Source organism: Myxine glutinosa, chromosome 11, assembly GCF_964187855.1.
Source record: "Myxine glutinosa chromosome 11, kmMyxGlut1.1, whole genome shotgun sequence".
NCBI lineage: Eukaryota > Metazoa > Chordata > Myxini > Myxiniformes > Myxinidae > Myxine > Myxine glutinosa.
In genome coordinates, this window is record NC_136271.1 from 30,714,557 (window position 1) to 30,740,241 (window position 25,685).

General features: G+C 42.3%; 1 protein-coding gene across 1 annotated transcript in view; it reads left to right on the forward strand.

Moving 5' to 3' along the window:
- Window positions 1–4,180: 4,180 nt before the first annotated feature.
- Window positions 4,181–25,685, forward strand: part of LOC137436105 (laminin subunit alpha-5) — a 196,992-nt gene continuing 175,487 nt past the window's right edge. Inside the window, exons 1-13 of the mRNA XM_078786514.1 lie at window positions 4,181–4,341; window positions 6,111–6,369; window positions 9,556–9,708; window positions 12,969–13,086; window positions 13,248–13,363; window positions 14,446–14,616; window positions 15,007–15,107; window positions 16,938–17,044; window positions 18,054–18,188; window positions 19,480–19,536; window positions 19,771–19,908; window positions 23,764–23,898; window positions 24,852–24,986. Coding sequence (XP_078642640.1) covers window positions 6,142–6,369; window positions 9,556–9,708; window positions 12,969–13,086; window positions 13,248–13,363; window positions 14,446–14,616; window positions 15,007–15,107; window positions 16,938–17,044; window positions 18,054–18,188; window positions 19,480–19,536; window positions 19,771–19,908; window positions 23,764–23,898; window positions 24,852–24,986 — 1,594 coding nt within the window. The 5' untranslated portion in view covers window positions 4,181–4,341; window positions 6,111–6,141. The remainder of the gene's footprint in view (window positions 4,342–6,110; window positions 6,370–9,555; window positions 9,709–12,968; window positions 13,087–13,247; window positions 13,364–14,445; window positions 14,617–15,006; window positions 15,108–16,937; window positions 17,045–18,053; window positions 18,189–19,479; window positions 19,537–19,770; window positions 19,909–23,763; window positions 23,899–24,851; window positions 24,987–25,685) is intronic.

Sequence of the window (25,685 nt, forward strand, 5' to 3'; positions counted from 1 at the left end):
ACCCTTTGCTATGACACTTGAAGTTTAGCTCAGGTGCCTCCCATTTCTCTTGACCATCTTTGAGATGTTTCTACACCTTGATTGGAGTCCACCTGTGGTAAATTCAATTGATTGGACATGATTTGGAAAGGCACACACCTGTCTATATGAGATCTCACAGCTGACAATGCATATCAGAGCAAAAACCAAGCCATGAGGTCGAAGGAACGGCCTGCAGAGCTCAGAGACAGGATTGTGTCGAGGCACAGATCTGGGGAAGCCTACAAAAAAATTTCTGCCGCATTGAAGGTTCCCAAGAGCACAGTGGCCTCCATAATTCTTAAATGGAAGAAGTTTGGAACAACCAGGACTCTTCCTAGAGCTGGCCGCCCGGCCAAACTGAGCAATCGGGGGAGAAGGGCCTTGGTAAGAGAGGTGACCAAGAACCTGATGGTCACTCTGGCTGAGCTCCAGAGATCCTGTGTGGAGATGGGAGAAACTTCCAGAAGGAAAACCATCACTGCAACACTCCACCGATCTGGGCTTTATGGCAGAGTGCCCAGACGGAAGCCTCTCCTCAGTGAAAGACATAAAAGCCCGCCTGGAGTTTTCAAAAAAGCACCTAAAGGACTCTCAGATTGTGAGAAACAAGATTCTGTGGTCTGATGAAACCAAGATTGAACTGTTTGGCTTCCGTCTGTTATACCGATAGGGAATACTCTTGATATTCCCATGGCTACTCATTATCGGTATTCCCATGGCTACTCATTATCGGTATTCCCATGGCTATTCACTCTCGGGATTCCCATGGCTACTCAGTATCGGTATTCCCATGGCTATTCACTCTCGGGATTCCCATGGCTATTCACTCTCGGTATTCCCATAGCTATTCACTCTCGGTATTCCCATGGCTATTCACTCTCGGTATTCCCATAGCTATTCACTCTCGGTATTCCCATGGCTATTCACTATCGGTATTCCCATGGCCATTCACTCTCGGTATTCCCATAGCTATTCACTCTCGGTATTCCCATGGCTATTCACTCTCGGTATTCCCATGGCTATTCACTCTCGGTATTCCCATAGCTATTCACTCTCGGTATTCCCATGGCTATTCACTCTCGGTATTCCCATAGCTATTCACTATTGGTATTCCCATGGCTATTCACTCTCGGTATTCCCTTAGCTATTCACTCTCGGTATTCCCATGGCTATTTACTCTCGGTATTCCCATGGCTATTCACTCTCGGTATTCCCATAGCTATTCACTATCGGTATTCCCATAGCTATTCACTCTCGGTATTCCCATAGCTATTCACTCTCGGTATTCCCATGGCTATTCACTCTCGGTATTCCCATAGCTATTCACTATCGGTATTCCCATGGCTATTCACTATCGGTATTCCCATAGCTATTCACTCTCGGTATTCCCATAGCTATTCACTCTCGGTATTCCCATGGCTATTCACTCTCGGTATTCCGATAGCTATTCACTCTCGGTATTCCCATGGCTATTCACTCTCGGTATTCCCATGGCTATTCACTCTCGGTATTCCCATGGCTATTCACTCTCGGTATTCCCATGGCTATTCACTCTCGGTATTCCCATGGCTATTCACTCTCGGTATTCCGATAGCTATTCACTCTCGGTATTCCCATAGCTATTCACTCTCGGTATTCCCATAGCTATTCACTCTCGGTATTCCGATAGCTAATCACTCTCGGTATTCCGATAGCTATTCACTCTCGGTATTCCCATAGCTATTCACTCTCGGTATTCCGATAGCTATTCACTCTCGGTATTCCCATGGCTATTCACTCTCGGTATTCCCATAGCTATTCACTCTCGGTATTCCGATAGCTATTCACTCTCGGTATTCCCATAGCTATTCACTCTCGGTATTCCCATAGCTATTCACTCTCGGTATTCCCATGGCTATTCACTCTCGGTATTCCCATGGCTATTCACTCTCGGTATTCCCATGGCTATTCACTCTCGGTATTCCCATGGCTACTCACTCTCGGTATTCCTTTCTCTCTATTGGTATTCCCATAGCTAGTCCACTATCCATATTCCATAGCTACTGACTCTCGGTATTCCTTTCTCTCTATCGGTATTCCCATAGCTAGTCCACTATCTATATTCCATGGCTACTCACTCTCGGTATTCCTTTCTCTCTATCGGTATTCCCATAGCTAGTCCACAATCCATATTCCATAGCTACTGACTCTCGGTATTCCTTTCTCTCTATCGGTATTCCCATAGCTAGTCCACTATCCGTATTCCATGGCTACTGACTCTCGGTATTCCCATGGCTACTCACTCTCGGTATTCCTTTCTCTCTATCGGTATTCCCATAGCTAGTCCACTATCCATATTCCATAGCTACTCACTCTCGGTATTCCCATAGCTAGTCCACCATCCATATTCCATAGCTACTCACTATCGGTATTCCCATAGCTAGTCCACTATCCATATCCCATAGCTACTGACTCTCGGTATTCCCATGGCTACTGACTCTCGGTATTCCCATAGCTATTCACTCTCGGTATTCCCAAGGCTATTTACTCTCGGTATTCCCATGGCTATTCACTCTCGGTATTCCCATAGCTATTCACTCTCGGTATTCCCATAGCTATTCACTCTCGGTATTCCCATGGCTATTCACTCTCGGTATTCCCATGGCTATTCACTTTCGGTATTCCCATAGCTATTCACTATCGGTATTCCCATAGCTAGTCCACTATCGGTATTCCCATAGCTATTCACTCTCGGTATTCCCATAGCTTTTCACTCTCGGTATTCCCATGGCTATTCACTCTCAGTATTCCCATGGCTATTCACTCTCGGTATTCCCATGGCTATTCACTCTCGGTATTCCCATAGCTATTCACTATCGCTATTCCCATAGCTAGTCCACTATCGGTATTCCCATAGCTATTCACTCTCGGTATTCCCATAGCTATTCACTCTCGGTATTCCCATGGCTATTCACTCTCGGTTTTCCCATAGCTATTCACTCTCGGTATTCCCATAGCTATTCACTATTGGTATTCCCATAGCTATTCACTATCGCTATTCCCATAGCTAGTCCACTATCGGTATTCCCATAGCTATTCACTCTCGGTATTCCCATAGCTATTCACTCTCGGTTTTCCCATGGCTATTCACTCTCGGTATTCCCATAGCTATTCACTCTCGGTATTCCCATAGCTATTCACTCTCGGTATTCCCATGGCTATTCACTCTCGGTATTCCCATGGCTATTCACTCTCGGTATTCCCATAGCTATTCACTCTCGGTATTCCCATAGCTAGTCCACTATCGGTATTCCCATAGCTATTCACTCTCGGTATTCCCATAGCTATTCACTCTCGGTATTCCCATGGCTATTCACTCTCGGTTTTCCCATAGCTATTCACTCTCGGTATTCCCATAGCTATTCACTCTCGGTATTCCCATAGCTATTCACTCTCGGTATTCCCATGGCTATTCACTCTCGGTATTCCCATAGCTATTCACTATCGGTATTCCCATAGGTAGTCCACTATCGGTATTCCCATAGCTATTCACTCTCGGTATTCCCATAGCTATTCACTCTCGGTATTCCCATGGCTATTCACTCTCGGTATTCCCATAGCTATTCACTCTCGGTTTTCCCATAGCTATTCACTCTCGGTATTCCCATAGCTATTCACTATTGGTATTCCCATAGCTATTCACTCTCGGTATTCCCATAGCTAGTGCACTATCCATATTTCATAGCTACTGACTCTCGGTATTCCATTGGATACTCAAGTGGATTCTTCGAAATCTTAATTTTTTTAACGAAGAGTTACATTTGTAACTGATTGAATTGCCTCGGATCGGTTCGCACAGACAACACTCAGAATGCGGCCCTACGTCATAACCTCCACTGCCCCCAGTATTTTGCAGCGTTCGTGTCAGGTTAACCACACATGATACATCTCGCAATTATTACATTTCGCAGTAATTATGTCACACGATTATTACAATCACCGTGCATGAGAAAGCCTTGGCTGCGCTCCGCACCGGTCCGCTTGAGAGACCGGTCATTGGACTATCGGAGTCGGTGAGGGACCCTCGCCGCGCCCGCTCTGACTAAGACGTTGCGGTTCCCCGGGTTTGCCCCGGCGATCGCCCGAGGCGTCGTGACTCCACGTACGGCGGACGTCGGCTGCCAGGGAACGACCGAGACGCCGGAAAGAAGCGCCCGGATGAACCTCAGACGGGGTGCGGTCGGAACCCACCTGGTACGCACCTTTTAGCCGAGGTACCGGCAACGCATGCTCATTCCGCTCGAGCTGTGCCCGTGCGCACACCTGCCCAGATCCGCCACAGTAAGTCCACAGACCGTTCCCCGACTGAAATACCGCTATTCCGTTTACAAAATGTATGTTCTTTAACCAAAGTGTAAATCACCAACTATTGTCGCCTTTTTAACGCCTCGGTGGATATGTTTTTATGACGTAACATCAATGTTTCGTTTGAGCGAAGTTTAGAACATCGTGACAGGTTCGTGGTTCGGTGGGGTTGGTTACCTTCTTCTTCCTCTTCTTATTGTGAAGTTCCATTCCTATTTTAAAGTTCCATTTAAAGTTCCAAAGTTCCACTTCCATTCCAGATCATACACTTTCCAAAGTGTCCATGTTTTCCCTGACTGATCGTTCCCTCTTTTACCCCCTATCAGTCTATATGTGAACTTGGTGCCAGATACATACAGTTTCCCTTCTCCGTGAGCCGAGAATTCTCTATTAAAAAGATTATTATTGTCCAAAAACATATTCGGGAAACTTTTGTCCACAGGTCAAACCAATGCACTTGCCTTGTGAATTTCCCTTCTTTGTAATTCTTGCATTTGCAAAATTTCAGCAAATCTGTGGTTTTTCATCTCATTCAATTGTTTTATTTCCTTATGTTTTATTTTCGTTTTCCTCGGTAATCTCTGTTATCTTTTGTCATCTCCGCTTAATCCATGTCTCCCATTACACCATCATCTTGTGCATTTCTTCCAAACTTCTTGTGCTTGTAAGGTGTGTGTGTGTGTGTGTGTGTGTGTGTGTGTGTGTGTGTGTGTGTGTGTGTGTGTGTGTGTGTGTGTGTGTGTGTGTGTGTGTGTGTGTGTGTGTGTGTGTGTGTGTGTGTGTGTGTGTGTGTGTGTGTGTGTGCAGTACCTATGGAAAGTCTACACCCCCTTTCAAAATGTTCACCTTTTGTTGCCTTCCAGCCCAGAATTGAAAATGCATTAAATCAGACTGTTTCCACCTTTATTTACACATCGTAACCCACAACTTCCAAGTGAAAAACAAATTCTACAAATTTCAGAAATTTTATTAAAATACAAAACTAGAATATCTTGGTTAGATAAGTGTCCACTCCCCTTATAATACCTGAGCTAATTTACAATCGCTATTATAAGGGGGGTGGACACTTATCGAACCAAGATGTTCTACCACTGGTGCTCACCTGGTAGAATAACCAGTATACTGCACTGACTGAAGGTATTTTAAACCAATTTCAATGGTTGCTAGAAGACTTGCAGGTGGAATCATACTAACATAGTCACAAGACTTTAAGCAAACAAACAAAAGATTACCTATTTTGGGGGCAACCCCCCTCCCCGCCCCCAACCCCATATACCTCCTCAGACCCCAATTTTTCTAATGCCTTGAACAAGCATTGGTACATCACAGGTGATGAAGGTTGTGGTCAAGTTTCATCGAAATAGTGTGTGTAGTTTCAGAGGAAAAAGCAAATATCTATTTTGGGGGGTCAAACCTGGATCCACTTTGACCCCAGTAAATCCCCTTACACCCCGATTTTTTTGATTTTTTTTTTAATGCCGTGCACAAACTTTAGTCACAACACAACAAATATCATTTGTGCCAAGTTTGGTCATAATCCCTTCAGTGGTTTCGGAGAAGTGTTTACGGACGGACCGACTGACTGATGGACGGACCGACTGACGACGTGCCATCACATAAGCTCCCCTGAACTTCGTTCCAGGTGAGCCAACAACTCGTAAAAAACAACTTTCATGACACATTCTTCGTATTCCTATATGAGTGCAATTGTTTTCAATATCCTGCTGTTTTATTCACACCAACAGACACATTACTAAGGAACCATCACGTGGGGCAATGGTTCCAGCTGTACTTCTGCTCTTCTGCTTACTACTGCCAGCAACTTGGGCCGGTGCTCGAGTGGAGGAAGAAAAGCAGGACAAACTTGGTTTCATGAATTTGGCAGCAGGAGCTTTCGTCACTGCCTCAGCCACCTGTGGAGTAGATGAAAATGGTCACAGCAGGCCGGACCTTTACTGCCGAGTTGGAAGTGCCGTGCATGATGCGGAGAGGCTTACATTGCAGGTACACACCAATATATAACCACCTTTAGAGGCCATTTTCCCCCGCGAAGCGGGGGTTGGCCTTTTTCGGGAACCGTGGTTGTTGTTGTTTTTCGGTCCCCTTTTTGAAGCAATGTTTTACGGCCGGATGCCCTTCCTGACGCCAACCCTTTTTGCCGCCTTTAACGACAAACAGGGAATTACCAGTGAACTGGTACTCAATTAGCCGACCTCGGAAGGATGACAGGCTGAGTCGACCCCCCTGGCGTTAATTCAGCGATCGACCGGGATTCAAACCCAGGATCCTAGGATCCTAAGCCGTCACCCTAGCTGCTAGCCCAACACCAGGGCAATGTAACATATTACATAGGATGGTTTATGATGAAGAATAATGAAAAATGAAGAATAACGAAGCTCTGAAAAGTCATTTAAAATTACGCAACATCCCCATAGGTAAAAATTGAAATTGAAAAGGGTATATTCCAAGGAGATGTGATATCACCATTGTTCTCCTGCATGTTCTACATAAGCACCTATTGATGCCCCCAAAATGGATACTGCACTTTTCTGAAACTGAGATTGGAACTTTATGGACTTCACTCTGATGTCTTCTTTAACATGTGAAAAAACAAATTTCAAATATATTGTCATGTCTGAGGCTCCGTTAACACAGTGTCCTCAGCACCAGGACCGTTCGTCCCGTAAGATGGCCCTACAGTCTTTTATTACAGTGCATTCAATAAATTCTACAATTTTACCATTCCCCAAGGATCATTCAATTAGGCATAAAACGACAGCACATGCACACGAAAAGCATATGGCTGCAACATGTTTTCTTACCTTTCAAAGGATTTATTTTTTAAAGAAAAGTACAGGAAAGATGGTAGACAAGATGAAATTATCAACGGTATGAACCAAGCAAATCAAACGACACAAAGTTAATGTGTCTTGCACATGGAGTTAATGCACGTGGGGGGTGGGGCAGGGTGGGAGGGAGGAGGAGGAGGAGGATGCTGAAGAGCACTTACCTGAACGGCCTCCACCTGATGTCTTCAACCTGTATAAATTAACTCAAACAACACGGTTTTTAGATGTACAAAAAGAAACAGGTTTATTAAAGTTAATGCCGATACAAAGAAACGCACAATAAACTAAATTCCTAAACGGGACATCCCCACAACCAGACTTGAAAACACAGACGAAGGATAAAATAAATGGTGGATAAAATTAATGTATCCATGTGATTATTTAGTGCACTTAGCTCTGATCGCTGGTGCGTCTCGCCAGGAATCGTCTAGGCCCTGGGCGCGCAGTCTGGACGTGGCTCTGGTGTTGACAGGAAATCCGTGCGCTCCTGCACTGCTAGGCCTCAGTACATCCTCGTTCACTAGGCCGCGCCTGCTGCCGTGAAACAGGCCTTCCGTGTGAATCTAACGGCCCACGTGCAGCTCGCTCCCCCAGCCGTGCCTGTCTTCGTCGTCCTTGGTGTAAAACTGCAGCCCTCGGTCCGTGGCTCTTTCGACCCTCTACCACCAGGCCGATGCCAGAACACGGCTGCCCACGATGAAGCATCCCCGTGCAGAGAGCGAAACCCAACCGTCCGCTATCGCTTTTGGAACGAGAGGCGCAAGAGGTAATGTTCGCTCTCAATGCCCAGACGAACAGGGGAACGAGGAGGAGATGCCGGCCCACAACATTACTGCCAGACTCAAAACCGAGAAGGGGGAGGAGAGGAGCAATCACGACCGTTCGCTATGGCATCCAGAACGAGAAGGGAAGATGTCCGCCGCGCCAACTATTTTACACGCCGCTCTGACGTCATCGGTCATGCTTCACCCTTCAGCGAGTTGCTCCATACCAGCCCTCCTGTCAATCAAAACCTTGACCACTCACGGCTCCTCGGGGCGTTGCCTCCCCCCCCCCCCCTTCTAAACTTCTAAATAAGTACTTATCACATCAAGGTTTCTACATGACATTCGGAGCACCTGCCTATACAAATCTACATGGACTAAAGTAATCACTGCCTACCCCCTACAAACGTAACAATATGTATATATGTGTGTATATATATATATATATATATATATATATATATATATATATATATATATATATATAATATGTATATATATATATATATATATTGCATTCACCCCTTAAGGAAACTGGAAACCTGGTGTTGGTTTAGCGGTTAGGGTGCCAACATGGGATCCTAGGATCCTGGGCTCGAATCCCGGTCATTTGCTGAATTAACGCCGGAGGGGTTGAATCAGCCTGTACATCCCTCCGAGGTTGGCAAATTGAGTACCAGTTCACTGGTAATTCCCTGTGTGTCGCAAGAGGCGACCAACAGGGTTGGCGGCAGAAAGGGCATCCGGCCATAAAACATTGCTTCAAAAAGGGGCCCGAAAAAGGCCAACCCCGCTCTGTGTGGAAAAATGGCCTCTAACGGTGGTTCCTTGAGGAAACTGCATTTTGCCTGGATGTCGTCTGAAAGTTGTGGTTTTGCAAAATGTACCAAAGTGATCTGTTATATCCACAATGTGAATGTGACAGCTGATTAGATGTCCACTTACTATTATTCAGTTTAATAACAATGTCCATCATTTGCTAGTTTTTCTCAAATCTGGTTCAAGTCATTTGGCAGTTCCTTAACTTTTTTGGTGAGTGCTCTACTTCAATTGTAATAACTAGGGCATGCCCGTACTATATATATGCCCGTACTATATATCTATCTAAAATTATATCCCCCCCCCTCTATTTACATGAAATGGTTTGGTCCATTCGCAACGCCAAAGCGAACGGCGAACGGCTTGCGAGTACAGTGACAATCCCCCCCCTCTATTTACATGAATGGTTTGGTCCATTCGCAACGACCACAGAACCCCCCCCCTCTATTTACATGCAATGGTTTGGTCCATTCGCAACGCCAAAGCGAACGGCGAACGGCTAAATCGCCATAGCTCGGTAAGTACTTGTCCGATTAATTTCAAACCTTGAAAAGGCACATCCTCGGGTCCCCAGCAATATACCTGGCAAGTTTCAAGTATATCGGACCGGTAGTTGTCGAGAAATCGTTGTCGCATACATACACACACACATACACACAGAGATTAATGGAATTATAGATAGATAATAATAATAATTGTCATGATGTTATTATTTCTGATATGAGAGATAATCATTTGTTATTTATTTATTTATCCAGGGCCAGATTTGTGAAGTGTGTGAGGCCGGTTCTTCCGAGTTGTCATTTCCAGCTGCAAGTGTGACTGATGGTACCGATCGTGCCTGGCAGAGTCCCCCACTTTCACTTAGTTCAAAATATGAAACCGTCAACCTGAGCCTTGCCTTTGGGCAGGTAAGTGGACTTTCCACACCTGTAAATGATGGAATATTAAATACATCCATGTTTTCTTGGCCGAATGTTAAGTTGTCAACAGGTTTATGCCATTTGCATTTACTGCCTTCGTCAAACTTGCCTGCATGTAACGGTCCTGGAAGGTGTGAAAAGGGATAGTAGTATGTGGGTGTGTGATTATGGCTAACCAAGCCTTTACCACCTTGCAATGACACGGGCCTGGGCTTGCTGCAGCAATGCTTTACGAATAACCCCACGGGACGTGCCAGTGCATATCACATATTTTTCGAGGAATGCTTCTTCCACCATGCCTGCTGGCCTCCTGTTTGAATTCTGCTGGGTTAAAACTTTTTCGCTTGACCTCACTGTGCCTCTTATTTTAAATCGAAATGATATACCTTCAAATACTTTCATGGAAGCACCATTGTGTTGGCTATTCACGCCAAGGCCTAGTCAAGATTCTGATGTTTCACATTGTTTATGACTGACCTCATCAATGGATGAAAGTACCAGTGTACCTAGTGGAGGCTTCAAATGGTATAATGCTCTAACGGGTTGAAGTAGCACCAAAGTACATACAACAAAGACCAAAGAGGTCAAATCAACACAAAATATGGGAAGTTGGACAACTTGGTTTGGACTTCGTAACGTGCTCTATCCCTGACAATTGTGCTGCAGTTGACTATTAATGGCCTTTCCAAAAACCTGCCGGGATTTTCTTTTTTGTCTAAAGTCATATACACGGAAAAGAGATGGCACGCCTAGCACTGGAATGTTTGGCCTCAAATTCCCATTCTGCTTGTCATGCAAGTCCGCTTAGAAAAAGTGAAAAGTAAACAGGTAACCATAGATACTGAAAAAAAAAAGCAGGTTGGACAGATACCACATTAACTCAAATACCACCATGGATATACCACATGAACTGAAATGCACTTGCTTCAAGTTTATCATGAGATCATGATGGGAAATGCCTCAAGGAAGCATTGGCGAGTAATTGCCTAAATTAATTAAATGTGTATAACGAAATATTGTGTTGGTTTTGCACCTCTTCAAATTTGAGATGGGTCAAAGGTAGTTGGGGGTAAAGTGCATGCAGAGTTCACAAAGGAGAACATTTTCATTATTTATTAAGAGACCTCGATGACATCCAAGGCTTGTGATTATACCAGGTTCAAGAACAGGTGGTTTTATAAATAAATAAATATGACTGCCTTTACAAGGATCAATTAAGAGACCCACCGACTGTGAAATGGTTCCCAACCTATAGTTGTCTGTCAATGCTCTATCCCTTTTATATACTGAGCATCAAGCAACAAAGCAGCACGTACCATTTTTGAAGTCTTTGTTATGACTCGACAGATGTTGCGTTTGAACCGCCGTACATCCCGACTCAAAATGGACGCTCTTATTATTATGCCATTAAGACTGGTTTTGATCATGAAAGCTCATGCCATAACTGGCTCTTACTTTGCTTGGAATCAAATTGAATCAGAGAAGGATGCACATGTTTTCAAGTGATAATTCCTTTACAGAAATGCAAACTTGGGTGTGGATTTGGCACAGGTTTGAAACTGTCTGCATCACACTTTGCTATTATTTATTGGAGGAAAGAGGAAACATATAAGAGTAACAATCTTGGAATAAACAGGAGAAAATACAACCATTGGTTTTTTTTTTACCCTCTTAAACGCACACCTTCACCTATCCACCTTGGCCGTAACTCTGGGTAGGCTAGACCTATCATAAAGCAAAATATATTCATAGGGTCTGAAATTATGGGTAGGCTAGGCCTACTCAAAGGTTTGGCCAGTCCTGCACAAAATTTCAGAGCCCATGAATATATTTTGATTTTTGTTACTAATGTAGTCTATTCTCATATTATTCTAGTCAAGTTACGAAAGAGCAATATTTATTCAGAAACATATATTTCGAGTATTCATGGATTTTAAAGACTTTGAAAGTATAATATCTGATTGGCCTACCTAAAAAAGGGTGAGGTATATGACAAACATCTGCCTTCGGTTACAGACCTGTCACCTGCCCCACTTACACCACGTGACGTTTGGGTGAAAGTAAAGGTAATGCAACATATGCCAATGGTTAACAACACAAAAACAACAAAAATTCTGCTTCCAGACGATTTGAAATTTGCAAATACTAGCAACGGTACCCGCCCTATGGGCGGGGCTTCAATTTGGAGGTCCAAATGAAAAGGCAAAATATCATAAATTGAAGACTTTTTTATTTTAAACGATTTATATAAACATCCGTTAAATCATATCACATCCAAATCATCAAAATCGAAACAGTATTTGAAGAATTTCAATAAAAGCCACATCACTGTTCATATCGGTAAATATTATTCCATCGTGTTTGGAAAAATTGGAAAATTTGAAAAATTGGAAATTGCAAAAATTGGAAAAAAATTGGAAAAACAATATAGCCTATTTAACTCCAGGGGGTCCCAGGATTATCCACCCAAAATTTTGTTGCGATCGGTTCAGCCGTTTTTGCGGTACCTGGGAACAGACAGACAGACATTTGGTGAATTATAGGAAGATTGTAAATGATCACGCTATACGACAAGGCAACTTTGAATAGCCGTTAATTTAATGTATACCCAGCCAAAAAAATTCATCTATTACAGCATTTCAAGACTGCACACTTGAGATTACATTCTTTGGTCTGCTCACTGCAACCAGTGTTGAAGGAATGCTGAGAATTTGTCATTGTTTAATTGCACTTTATTTATTTATTTTTGAGACAAATTAATATTTCACATTTTGTAAAACTCGGAATAATTTAAGAGTTGATTCATTCCGAGTGATTGAAAATTGGTTAATCATCAGGATTTCAAGTGACATGTTAAATCCGTCAACACAGAGCATTTATTTATTCTTCATTACAGTGAAACGACCTTCATAATGCTGCTGTGTGATTGGCAGTGATTTGAAACATTCAGGTCGCGTTGTTGGGAACAAGTCGGGAGAGAGTTGGGAGAAGTGGAAAACCTTGTCGGATGTTCTATTTTGAATGTGAAATGTGAATGTTGAATCTGGCCTATATTATTATATCGATGTCAGGAATATCGTCGGGGTGTGACAGATCTGTTTCAAATGTAAGCCATCACCTTCGTGGTCCAGAGATGGTGACATGATGGATAATGTCCCACCTTTACCCCAGTGAGCTTCTCCACAACCTTCCTTATTTGTCTTAGCTGTTCTTTTTTTAAAATAATAACATTCTGCTTTCTCTCCCAGCTTTTTCGTGTCGACAAGGTGAGCATATGGTTTGGATTGGCACCTCGTCCAAGGCGATGGGTTCTTGAGAGATCCATAGACTTTGGGAAGACCTTCACACCTTGGCAGTACTTTGCAGGTTAGCATTGATTCCATGTCTGCACGAAATCATAATTATGTAGCTCATGTCTATCCCAGTTTCAGGCCCAGCCCCACTTGATTGCAAATAACATTATTCATTCTCCTTGGAGACAACGGTCCAGGTCCTGTATTCAGCGTTCAATATCTTGTGTCACGCAGGCTCCAGCGAAGAGTGTGTGGAATATTTTGGAGTGCCAAAATCAACATCGCCACAACAAGGCAATGACGTTATCTGCAACACAGAATATTCGAATGCACCTCTGGAGAACAATCTGGTATGAATGGAGTAATTGGAGTTAGGAGTTGGGGTGAGAATTATCATGTGACAACAATTCATTATATCTGAAAACGAACATTCCAACAAACTTTAAATAACTTTAGTAACAATTCTTTCATATTGAGTACAATGCAATGCACGAGGAATGTCTTTGTCTGAATAACTTGGTAAATTGCTCGGTGTTCAACTCGTGATGTGCTCTTGTTGCAGTCGTTGCCTCCTGGTGATGGTGAGTTGTTCTGTAATTAACGCTGTGTCATTTCTTACCTGATTGTCAGTGTATGTCTGTAAAAATAAATAAATAAAAAACCTTCAGCACACTTAAAGAAAGCATTTCAACCTAAATTAAATGCGTAATGATGGCATATTTATAATTTTTATTCAACATTGATTGATAATTATCTACCATGGAAACACAATGACAGTTTGTGTGTTTGTGCAGATGTCTGTCCCCCTTAATAAGGTTAGGTTTTGAAGACCAATCCTTTAATACGAATGTGTGTTCACTACGGTATATTTTTGAGGATAAAACAAATTCGAATTTTTTTTCCCCATAAATGAGTAATTATATCTCTTCTATTGGAATTGTAGACGGTGACTTGCAAACTGAGCCTCAAGGGCGGTGTACAGAAGCGTTTTTTTATTACAATAAATACAAGGCGCAGGGAGGTGAAATTTGCTGCACGTGATGTGCAACACACGGAGTAAAACTAGAACGGCACTCAGTAGAGAGCATACCTCCGCCTGATTGGCCATATCACTCAATGGTGAAGAATCACTTAAAACATTCCACTAGCTGGATCCGGATGCGGATCTTCACCAAAATCTTGCGTTGTTGCTATGATCAACGACAGTATTCGTACTCACTTCCACCATCAATTCCATCATACTTGCATTGCTTACCATCTCACCTTTTCCCATCTTCAGGTCACAAAATATGTAGAGGGTATTTGCCATATTACACGACAAGCAAAATATTAGTTAGTCGTTGTTATATGGATAAGGATTAGAGGTTTGCTACCAGGTTCCCCTGAATATTCCAATGACATTTCTGGATAAATATGATCGTGACGGATGCAGGTGGTGGTTTCTTTGCTGAGGTCCAGGAAGATAGACTCTACGTCAAATCAGCTTCCTTGGGAATTGCGAATGTTCACACAGGCTACTGATTTACGGCTTCGCTTTCTGGCAATGGATACATTGCCTGGACATAAGGGAGGCAAACATGAGAGAGACCCAACAATTAAACGGGTGAGCCTTGCACCACTATTAATATATATATATATCCCTTAAACAATCATAAACATTTCTGGTAATGTCCTACAAAGCAAACAATATTTATTGAGATTTCTGTTTTGTGTAGATACTTCTCCTGACTAAACATGGGGAATGCACATGCTTGTTAAATCTTTATGAAATTGTGTGTCAGATATATATATATATATATATGTATATATGTGTGTGTGTGTGTGTGTGTGTGTGTGTGTGTGTGTGTGTGTGTGTGTGTGTGTGTGTGTGTGTGTGTGTGTGTGTGTGTGTGTGTGTGTGTCTTATTCATAAACTTGCAAAATTATTTCGTGTGCAAACTTTGTTAAATTTATAACTTTTTTCTTATCTTCCACGTTTTCATTCCCTTATCAGTACTACTTGTACAGTGTGAGAGAGATAGAGGTGTTGGGAAGTTGTGAGTGCCATGATCATGCAAGCTCATGTACTGCCCTTGATCTAGATGATCCCTACAAGTAAGTTTCATTTTAATTTGCCATTATCCTGGTGTGATCGTAGTTTCCCAACTGTGGAACCAACTTCCACATTCTCCCCAATGCTATTCTTCCCTCCAGGCCTTCAAGACAGCTGTTCACCACCCTCTCAGATCATCCACAAAATAAAACCATGATATTTTCTACCTTCATCAACCCCCTTCTCCTCCCCACCCCACTCCCACCCAAAAAACGCTTTTCCTTCCAAACCCCAAGTTTTCCCCTCCTGTGATCGAGTTTCCTTCTGTATCCATATTGTTCTTTCCTGCCCCCCATTTCTCCCCACACCCATTGTTTGTCTGCCTCCCTCTGTCTTGGCCTTCTACTCTCCTGATGGTGTTTCCCCCACCCTCTTTCTACTGTTCCTTTGGTCCTGATACGTCCTGATCCATTTAGTGTACCAGCTCTTCCACGGGCTTCGACTATGTATACAAAAAACAGGCCCTTATGGAGCTACAGTCGTGAATATTCATCATTGTGTGTGCCATCTCTCGGGTGGACATTAAACTGGGCGTCCCATCTGCTGGCATTAGTTGGTGGACGTTAAAGATCCTACGGTGTCTTTTGCGAAAAGTAGACGAGCTATTGTTGGTACCCAGAACAAATTTCTACCCTAACTTCCTGGGACGGAGTGGCGAACTAACCAGGAATGCAGCCTAGTAACTGCTTCGGCAGCAGCAACAATCTGCATAGGGCATGGTACATGATGATTATTATGATGATGATGATGATGATGTCATTTTAAAGTTATAGCCATTAGGGGAAGGGGACATGAATTAACATTGAATTTCTTTCTTTGTCTAAAATGTCATGGAAACGAAATGCATACTGTATTCTTGGGTAAAATGCCAGGGGCATAGAAAATGCCCCTTTGCATATGGTATGTGCCATGTGGCAAACTATAGAAAAGAAGGGACATGGAAAAAAAATCTCATGTGCATGCTGCACTACCCTTGTGGTCTTAGGAGGAACCAAGTAATGCTCTAGAAAAGTTCATATAAAGGGGCACCCTACATCTGGCAAATAAAATACATTTACTTCTTCATGCAGGTGTATGAATCAAATGGGCACCCCTTTATATGAACTTTTCTAGAGCATTACTTGTTTCCTTCTAAGAACACAAGGGTAGTCCATTAACTAGGCCGATGTATATTCCAAGTTTCAGCTAGTTTCAATGTATAGCCCTTGAGATGTGAGCGCCAACACATTTTGGGCGGACGGACGGACGGACGGACAGACACCAACGTGATTTAAAGGGTTTTCTAAAAAAAACTCAAGAATGTGGAAACAGACGTTGTTGAAATTTGGTACATATTACCTCGATGTTCAAAGCATTTAGTTCTGAAATTTGCAGCCGATTTCGTCCAGTAGAAGCCGAGAAACGTATTTTCAGTCCCCATGTTAAAGCTGCATACAGAGAAACCATCCCATATATAACGGAGGGGCGCTTTGCACCTTCCTTTGATATGAATACAATTCCTATATTGGTCATGGGGTTGTATCCTTCCTTTGATTTGATGTGAAATAGGAAAGACTCGATACAATATCAGAAAGTGCTTATATCAATATTTTCAATGCGTTTTCCATTTTTGATATTCAGATATAACAAACAGATACATTCAAATGGATTTTCTCAAGTTGAAGTCCCAAATATGATGAAAATTACCATTGAACCACCAATTCAGTTTATAACTTCGGGTTTCACTGAATGATGACTGATTAGAAACGATCTCAAATCGGTTTTTTGATGAAAGGGTTGAAGTTTACCATTTTTCTACATAATTCATTTATACATTTTTTATACATTTTTAGATTTCATTGTTCTTGCTTTCATCAAACGGAAGGACTGAATTGTGAGCAATGCAAGCCTGGATTTTATCGGCAAAGAAGTTCACCCACGGCACCCGACGTTTGCACAAGTATGTTTATCCTTTTCCTATAAAAAAAAAAAATAACAAGAAGAGACAATGAATATCTGCCAGAAATGCCCCTTTAGCCTATTGTTTCTATATTGCATCAACTTCCAGTGCTCACAATAAAATCTCCCTGTGCAAAGGGGAACGCAACCACATGTGCATCACTCATGAAGGAAAAATAAAGCAAAATGACAAAATAATCTCACTGAGGGATTGTGATGTGGGATGGGGGCAAAGGGGAGGGGGTGGTTGGTTGGTGGATTGATAGGAGAAGAAGAAGAAGAAGAATATAGCTACCTGCACATATTTCTGTGAAAATAAGTTGTTTTGTTTGGATAGATAAGATTTCTTCGTCTTCTTTTTTTAGTAATTATCAAAATTAGACTTTCAATTATGCCTTTGTTTTTTTTTGTTTGTTTATTTCCTCTGTACGACCCTGTTATTAATAAAATTCTTCTTGTTGACAAACTTTTAAGCCATATTTTTTCCATTCTTATGGATGTACCCACTCAGTCGGGGAATTGAGCAAGACGAGATCACAGTTTCCATTTTGCCACCGCCATTAAGACCACGAAATTATGCAATTGGAACAAATGATGCACAAACTATCCATGTGTGCAGTTTACACATTTGTGTTGGACTGAGGTGGCAGGTGGCATTTAGAAGATGTTTGATTGAACAGATGATGTGACCAGAGGCTGAAGAGACATCTGAATTGATAATGAGCAATCCAGAAATGCACAAACGCAATGTTGTTATACCACCTCTTTATGTGTATCACATTTTGACTGTTAAACAGGTGACATGTTGGCCACCTAGTCCATTCAGTTTATTTGCTTCTATTGTACAATGTAAACAGTTTGGTAGGAAGAATATTCCTCGGAGGCAATAACTTCGATTCGAGAGATATCGCCAAAACTGATTCAAGACGTTCCTCATGGGTAGATACCTGTTGCGTTCTTTCTATATATCTGCATGCATATTAGCTGTTTGTTTGCTTTATGCTTTACAGGTTGCCAATGTCATGGGCCAGGTACGAATGGTTCTTGCTTAGCCGAATCGGGCCACTGCATCTGCCACACAGGATTTGAGGGGAAAAGCTGTGAGCACTGTGCACACGGTTATTATGGCTACCCTGATTGCCAAAGTAAGTGGAATTGGAATGGCATTAAAAATGGAGTACAATAACAAAAATAGAGATCTATAACATCTTATAAGGAGTCAGTCACAATTATCTCCACTTTGTATTCAAATATAATGTTTCAGTAGTTGTGACAAAGCATATATATATATTATGTATGTGAAAAATCTCTGAGGATATCCCAGAGACTCAATAGCTCAGTGGGCTGTCACTGCGTAAATGATGAGGTTCCTGGGTTCGAGTCCCGGGTTGTCAGAATTTTTTCACACGAGCCCCACGCAGGAATTTACTTCTTGTTTATTAAATTGTTAGACGAGTTCATCTTCAAAAATGCACTTTCATACACTCACATCCGAGGTCTGCCTAGCAGGCACGTAAGACATCAGCTATTATAAAGCTCGCAGTGTTAGTGTGAGAAATTTCTGAGGATATCCCAAAGATTCAATAGCTCAGTCGGCTGTCACCACGTAAGTGATGAGGTTCCTGGGTTCGAGTCCCGGGTTGTCAGAATTTTTTCACACTAGCCCCACGCAGGAATTTACTTCCTGTTTATTAAATTGTTAGACGAGTTCATCTTCAAAAATGCACTTTCATACACTTACATAAACTCACATCCGAGGTCTGCCTAGCAGGCACGTAAGACATTACGTGCCTTACATCGGCTATTATAAAGCTCGCAGTGTTAGTGTGAGAAATTTCTGAGGATATCCCGAAGATTCAATAGCTCAGTCGGCTGTCACCACGTAAGTGATGAGGTCCTTGGGTTTGAGTCCCGGGTTGAGTCAGAAATTTTTCACACTAGCCCCACGCAGGAATTTACTTCCTGTTTCTTAAATATATATATATATATATATACATACATACATATGTTGTTGGTTCAAATGGTGTGGTGGGGTGTCCACTCCCGCATCATCAGATGCATATGGCTGCCAAAGCAGCTTCTTGACTAGTGGTGGGCACAATCCTGGTCAGGGCGTCACTCCTATGCAGGATACTCGAATGGCTCATTCATCCCAGTAAGCTGGTACTCATGTCGCCGACCTCGGAAGGATGACAGGCTGAGTCAATCCCACCTGGTGTTAATTCAACAACCGACCGGGATTTGAACTCAGGACCCTAGAATCCCAAGACAGCGCCCTAACCGTTAAGGATAAGCCAACACCAGGCATCATAGCTTCAAGTGTTGTAATGCAAATAAGAATCACCCAAGTAATGTCAAATTATTTATGTAACATGCTCTGTTGTATTTTGGATTGCATGCTCTAATACATTTTTTTTTTAAACCTCTTTCTTTCAGTGAGATCACAAAAGCATGTTGAAACCTGGCAACAAACGGGGCAACATCTTAATACAAGTAAGGAATTTCTCAGCACCACCACAGGTTATAAGCACGTGTGCAATGTGACACCATTATCAACAACATCTGAAAAAGATTGTGCACATCACATTCTGAAACCCTCACCCTCTACTTCTGCAATCCCTCCTCAGCCACATTTTTCGAACGTTTAAATCTCCTCCTGTCACAAATTGTTTTACAATAAGAGCTAATGAGTCTGTTGTTGCTTTGCCATATTTGTTGCGGTACCAGAGTGTGCATGTGGCGGTGTTGGAGGTCTAGCCGGCAAGTGTGATCCAGAGACTGGACGATGTCGCTGTCACGTGGGTTTCACCGGAGAGCACTGTGACAAATGTGCCAATGGCTATTTCAACTTTCCATTATGCCAGTGTGAGTTGAATTAAGTTGGAACCACAAGGGTGGGAGAAAATTAAGATCCTCTGTTTGTGTATGTATGTATATGAGTACGTGAAGAAGCAAAAGGGTGCCAAGAGAATCTGTATCTAGAACATGACTACATCTACTTGTTTTGATAATAAAAAATAATTTTCTTACATTGTGTCGATTGATACATAAAATCTCCAAATTTATCAAATTCAGGTGTTGTCTATGTCAGGATGAGAAGATAGTTTGTTGTGATGACTCGGAAATGGGAATTGAAGTACTTCAGACACATGAGGAAATAGGGTGATGACCTGGAGAAGATGACCATCCAAGTCCTTGTTCAAGGCATAAGGAATACAGACAAGCCAAGGAGTATGTGGTTTGTAATTAAAGAAAATAGTGGACTGGACTAAGGATTAACAACTGATGGGTTAAGGAGGTGTAGCACAAGGGTGAGTTCTAGAATGGTTGTTCACCATGCCATCAACCCTCAGAGCTAGGAAGGAAAATGTTTTTTTCTCTGCAAGAGTGAGGCCAATGGCAGAGCGAGTCTAAATTGACAGTGGGGTAGCAGGGCAATGTTTGGGCAAAATCAGCAAGGGAATAAATAAACGGGAAAGGAAGAGAAACAGAGAAGGCGTGGAAACACTGAAATCAGCAAGTAAAGGATTGGTAATAAAGATGATGGATCAGGATGGGGAAAGGATCAGGATGGATCAGGATCAGGATCAGGATGATGCATCAGGATCAGGATGGGATGACGTGAGCTTGACGACCTGGAGGGAAGATTGGGAACAAATGGCCTTTGGAAGGTGGTGTCATAGACAGGGGGGGGGGCGTGAGCAACAAATGAGTTCATATACAGTGCCTTCTTCACAAAGTATTCGCATATTCACACCCCTTGACTATTTCTCATTTTATTGCTTTACAGCCTAAATTTAAAATGGATTAAATTGAGATTTATTTTGTCACTGATCTACACATAATACCCCATAATGGCAAAGTGTAATTTATTTTTTTTCGAATGTTTTACAAAATAATTAAAAATTAAAAGCTGAAATGTCGAGTCAATTTGGCTTGAGTGCAAAAAAAAAAAAAAAAAAAAAACACCTTTAGAGGCCATTTTTCCCCACAAGCAGGGGTTGGCCTTTTTCGGGGACCGTGGTTGTTGTTGTTTTTTGGTCCCCTTTTTGAAGCAATGTTTTACGGCCGGATGCCTTTCCTGCTGCCAACCCTTTTTGTCGCCTTTTTACGACAAACAGGGAATTACCAGTGAACTGGTACTCAATTAGCCGACCTCGGAAGGATGACAGGCTGAGTCAACCCCTCTGGTGTTAATTCAGCGATCGACCGGGATTCAAACCCAGGATCCTAGGATCCTAAGCCGGCACCCTAGCTGCTAGCCCAACACCAGGCTTGAGTATTCAATCCATTTTCTATGGCACTCCAAATTGAGCTCAGGTGCATCCAATTTCCGTTGCTCATCCTTGAGATGTCTCGACACTCTGATTGGAGTCCACATGTGGCCAATTAAAATCATTGGTCATAATTTAGAGAGAAACACACCTTTCTACATAAGGTCCTGCAGTTGACAGTGCATGTCAGAGCAGAAACTCTACCATGAAGTCCAAGGAACTGTCTGTAGAACTCTGAGGGAGAATTGTGCGAAGGTATACATCTGGGGAAGGGTATAAAACTATTTCTAAAGTGTTGAAATTTCCCAAGAGCTCAGTGAGCTCCATCATTAGGAAATGTAAAGAATATGGAACTACCCAGATTCTTCCTAGAGATGGCCGACCCACCAAACTTAGCAAGAATGACCTTGGTGAGGGAGGTGACCAAGAACCCAATGACCACCACTCTGATAGAACTACAGAGTTCCTTGGCTGAGATTGGAGAACCTGCCGGAAGGGCAACAGTCTCTGCAGCACGTCACAAAATGAGGAATGAAAATGAAATTGAAGAATGAAATTTATGTTGACTAACTGCAGGCAAAGAATGAATGAATTATAGGTTGACTAACTGCAGGCAAAGAATAAATGAATTATAGGTTGACTAACTGCAGGCAAAAAGAAGAATGAATTAATAAACTCAACCTAAAAAAAAGCTTTAAGCAGTTAAATCCCAGCGGGAGAATTGGTAATTTAGTCTTTGCCAGGTGAAGGTGTAACTGAATCTAGTACTGGGTGAGAATGTGTAGAACATAAGATTTAGTAACCAGAAACGAAACGCCTATATTCAGCAAAGACTCCGTCACATTGGTGGTGAAGTCAGACTTGACAAGGACACCTCGAGCTAAACCAAAATGAAAGACTAAACCTTGAACTAAGCCAGTGTGTCCATTATTCTCTGTCTATCTGTCTGTCTTTCTGTCTTCTCATGCAGGATGTTTCACGATATTTCTCTGACCTACTGCATGGTAACACATTATGCTTCGCTATTCAAGTTATATACTGTACAATAATGATGTAAATATAGTCAAACTATCCAATTGGTAAATAGCTTTGCGCATGGAGATTTCTTAGTATTTTTCTCTACTGACTCCCCTTATACCTTCATGTTTTGTTGTTTTTTACCAGAAGCATTTGTATTTTGACTATCATTTATGTCATAATGTTTCTCAGTTGTGAAACTATTTGCTTTCTTATCATAGAAAGCATTTTATCCCACACCTCCCTCCAGGTCTTTAAAACAGCTGTTCACCACCATCTCTTATCTTCCCCCATCCAAAACCTTGATCTTTTCTACCCCCGCTAATTTCACCCCAAATCCACTTTTTTGAAATACCGACTTCTTTCCTGGAAGTCCTCGCTGTGTCCATGTGTTTTTGTTTTTTTACCTCTCCCACCCCCCACCCCCTTTCCCATGCCTGCTCCCCCCAAGCCCTCTCCCTCCAACAGATCTCCCGATGTCCCTGCTCTCTATCTTGTTTTTCCGCTCCCTTTATCATGTTTTATGGTTGTCTTTTTGTGATCAATGTTAGCTCTTACACGAGCCTCGATCTTGTACACAAAAAAAAACAAAAATAGATTTTATGTTACACTAACAAAAACACAAGATCAAAACATTTATCCAAAATTAATTGTTTATATAACTTTTGCTAATCCAGACCATTGCAAAAAGCCATGTTTAGTTAAAGGTACTTGTATTTCCATGATTCTTATTTTGCTATATCACAGAGGGCATTTTTATATTATATGCAAATGGAGGCAGAGGAGAGAAGGTGACAAATTAAAAAAATTTAAATCCAAGAGGTAGGGTAGTTGGAAAGGAAGCTACCACCTTTAGAGGCCATTTTCCCCCGCAGAGCAGGGGTTGGCCTTTTTCGGGGACCTTGGTCCCCTTTTTGAAGCAATGTTTTATGGCCGGATGCTCTTCCTGCCGCCAACCCTGTTAGTCACCTCTTGTGACACACAGGGAATTACCAGTGAACTGGTACTCGAATTTCCGACGTTGGAAGGATGACAGGCTGAGTCAACCGCCCTGGCGTTAATTCAGCGATCGACCGGGATTACCAACCCAGGATCTTCGGATCCCAAGCCGGCACCCTAACCACTAAGCCAACACCAGGCTGGTTGGAAAGGAAGTGATAAAAATGGAAAATAAGCTTGCTAGCAAACTAGAGTGTGGAGTGGGAGAGGAGAGGAGTGTATAGGGCATAAGAAAAAGGACCAGAGGATTGGGGTGGAAGGTAGGGAGGTGGGGAAAGGGAAGGAGAGGGTGTTAGAAATTTTGCTATTTTTGTGTATGTAATACATATATGGCGCCTGACTTCATTTATAAGCTGTGATTCATTTATTTTTGTGATAATGAGAGATATGAAGGCGCTGTGATAGTCTTGACGGTGTGTGTTGCATGCAGTGTGCCAGTGTAGCCCTTCCGGGACAACATCCCAATTATGTGACCAGTCTGGAAAATGCCTCTGCAGACCTGAAGTCACAGGGTCGCAGTGTGACCAGTGCCGCTCAGGCTACTACACCTTTCCATATTGCAATGGTATGTTACGTACACTACCTTATACCTAATAGTTTGATTGTGGGTGTTAATAAAGCATACCATTTTTAGGTGTTTGTGATGGTGTTATGGGCAAACAATGAATGGATTAATGAAAGTTATGAAGCAGTGCATAAGGAGGAGGTGGTGGGTTTTATTGATGCCAGAGGTTAGTAAAGGAAATAAGTGGGCAGTTATAATTTGATAATTCTGAAGATTTCAATTAATATAATTGCTGTAATTCACAAGTTGTAGAACATTTGTTATTCTGTTTCATTGCGTCTTGAAAACCTCTCATATGTGTCTAACCTTTCAGACATTTCTACTTAAAAACCTTTCACAAGTATTGGCTTTAATAGACAAATCTGATGTGATCTTCATTGAAGACTTACAACTAATGGAGCATGACGGGGACACTGTGGTGGGTATATTAGTAGTAAGAGACAAATTCCAAAATTCCTGCCCTATCCTGAGTCGAACACCAGTCCTGGCCAGCCGGTTTATGAAAGACTTGGGCCAACCTTCCCCAGGGGCTCTTTGAGAAAGCATTCAATACCACATTGAAATCCATGAAAGAAATTTGGAATATGGGAAAAGTATCAGACAGGCATGGAGATATACCTTTAGAAAGATATTGTAGAATGGTTAACATCCATAAGTGAATAAAAGCTGTATTTGATATCTGGAAGTCGAACAACATTTTTGCTTGGACTTGGTTTCTCTCTCCGCACCACAACATATCCAATCCAGTACCACATGGGTCAAGTTAGTGAATACAATACCAACAGAGCTATCCAGATTCTCACCAGCAATCCTTTATAAAGTGTCAAACTAATCTTTGTAATGGCATTAAATCAGTAATTTGATCTCTACATGTCAGAGAGTGTATATGTGAATACTTCCTGTGACTATATGAAGTTGTTCCTGATGTTAATGGCATTGTCTTGTCATTGCAGTCTGTGACTGTGATCAAGTGGGAGCCATTGGTTCTCTGTGCGGCATCGGAGGTCAGTGTGAATGCCGACAAGGCTTCGATGGCCGGCGCTGTGGCCGCTGCTCACCTGGGCACTTTTCATTTCCCAATTGCTGGCGTGAGTAAAACATTGCTGAATATGTTGGAGGGAATAAATAATTTATGAAATAAGTTACAAAGTTATTTATAAAATATGGATCATGACAAGGTGCGTAACAGTGTTTACAATTGAATTGGTAGGCTGGCAGGATGGCCTAGAGGTACGCACACTCGCATCTGAGCAGTCTAGCTTGGGTTTGGATCTCGATCCAGCTATAAACTGTCATCCCAGTTCATGAAGGACTTAGGCCAACATTCCGCAGGGCCAACCCCACAAGAACGTGGTAATAATTGTGACCATTAAAGAATAACAAAATAATAATAATATTAATGCACTGCCATCCTCATAGTGCACGCATGCATATACACATGACCCCTCCCACCCCCACCCCCTTCCTCCATTCATTGTTCCCCACCCCCGGCCAGTCCCAAATTATAAGTCTGAGGTCAGCAATAGTGATGTTTGCCGAAATCTGATCATGAATGCCACCAGAAGTCGGCCATAACTTAACGGAACTGGATAACTGGTTATAATAAGTTTTTGCTTCAAGTAGGTTGTGCACCAGCGACTCTTACCCTATACACCACCCATGTGGAGAAAGACAAATTAAGTCGCTACAGCCTCCGTCGTGTGACCCATAGTACCCCTGGTAAAGTTTGGTTGAGATTGGATAAGTAATGACTGAATGTATAGCGGTCAGACAGACAAACAGACAGC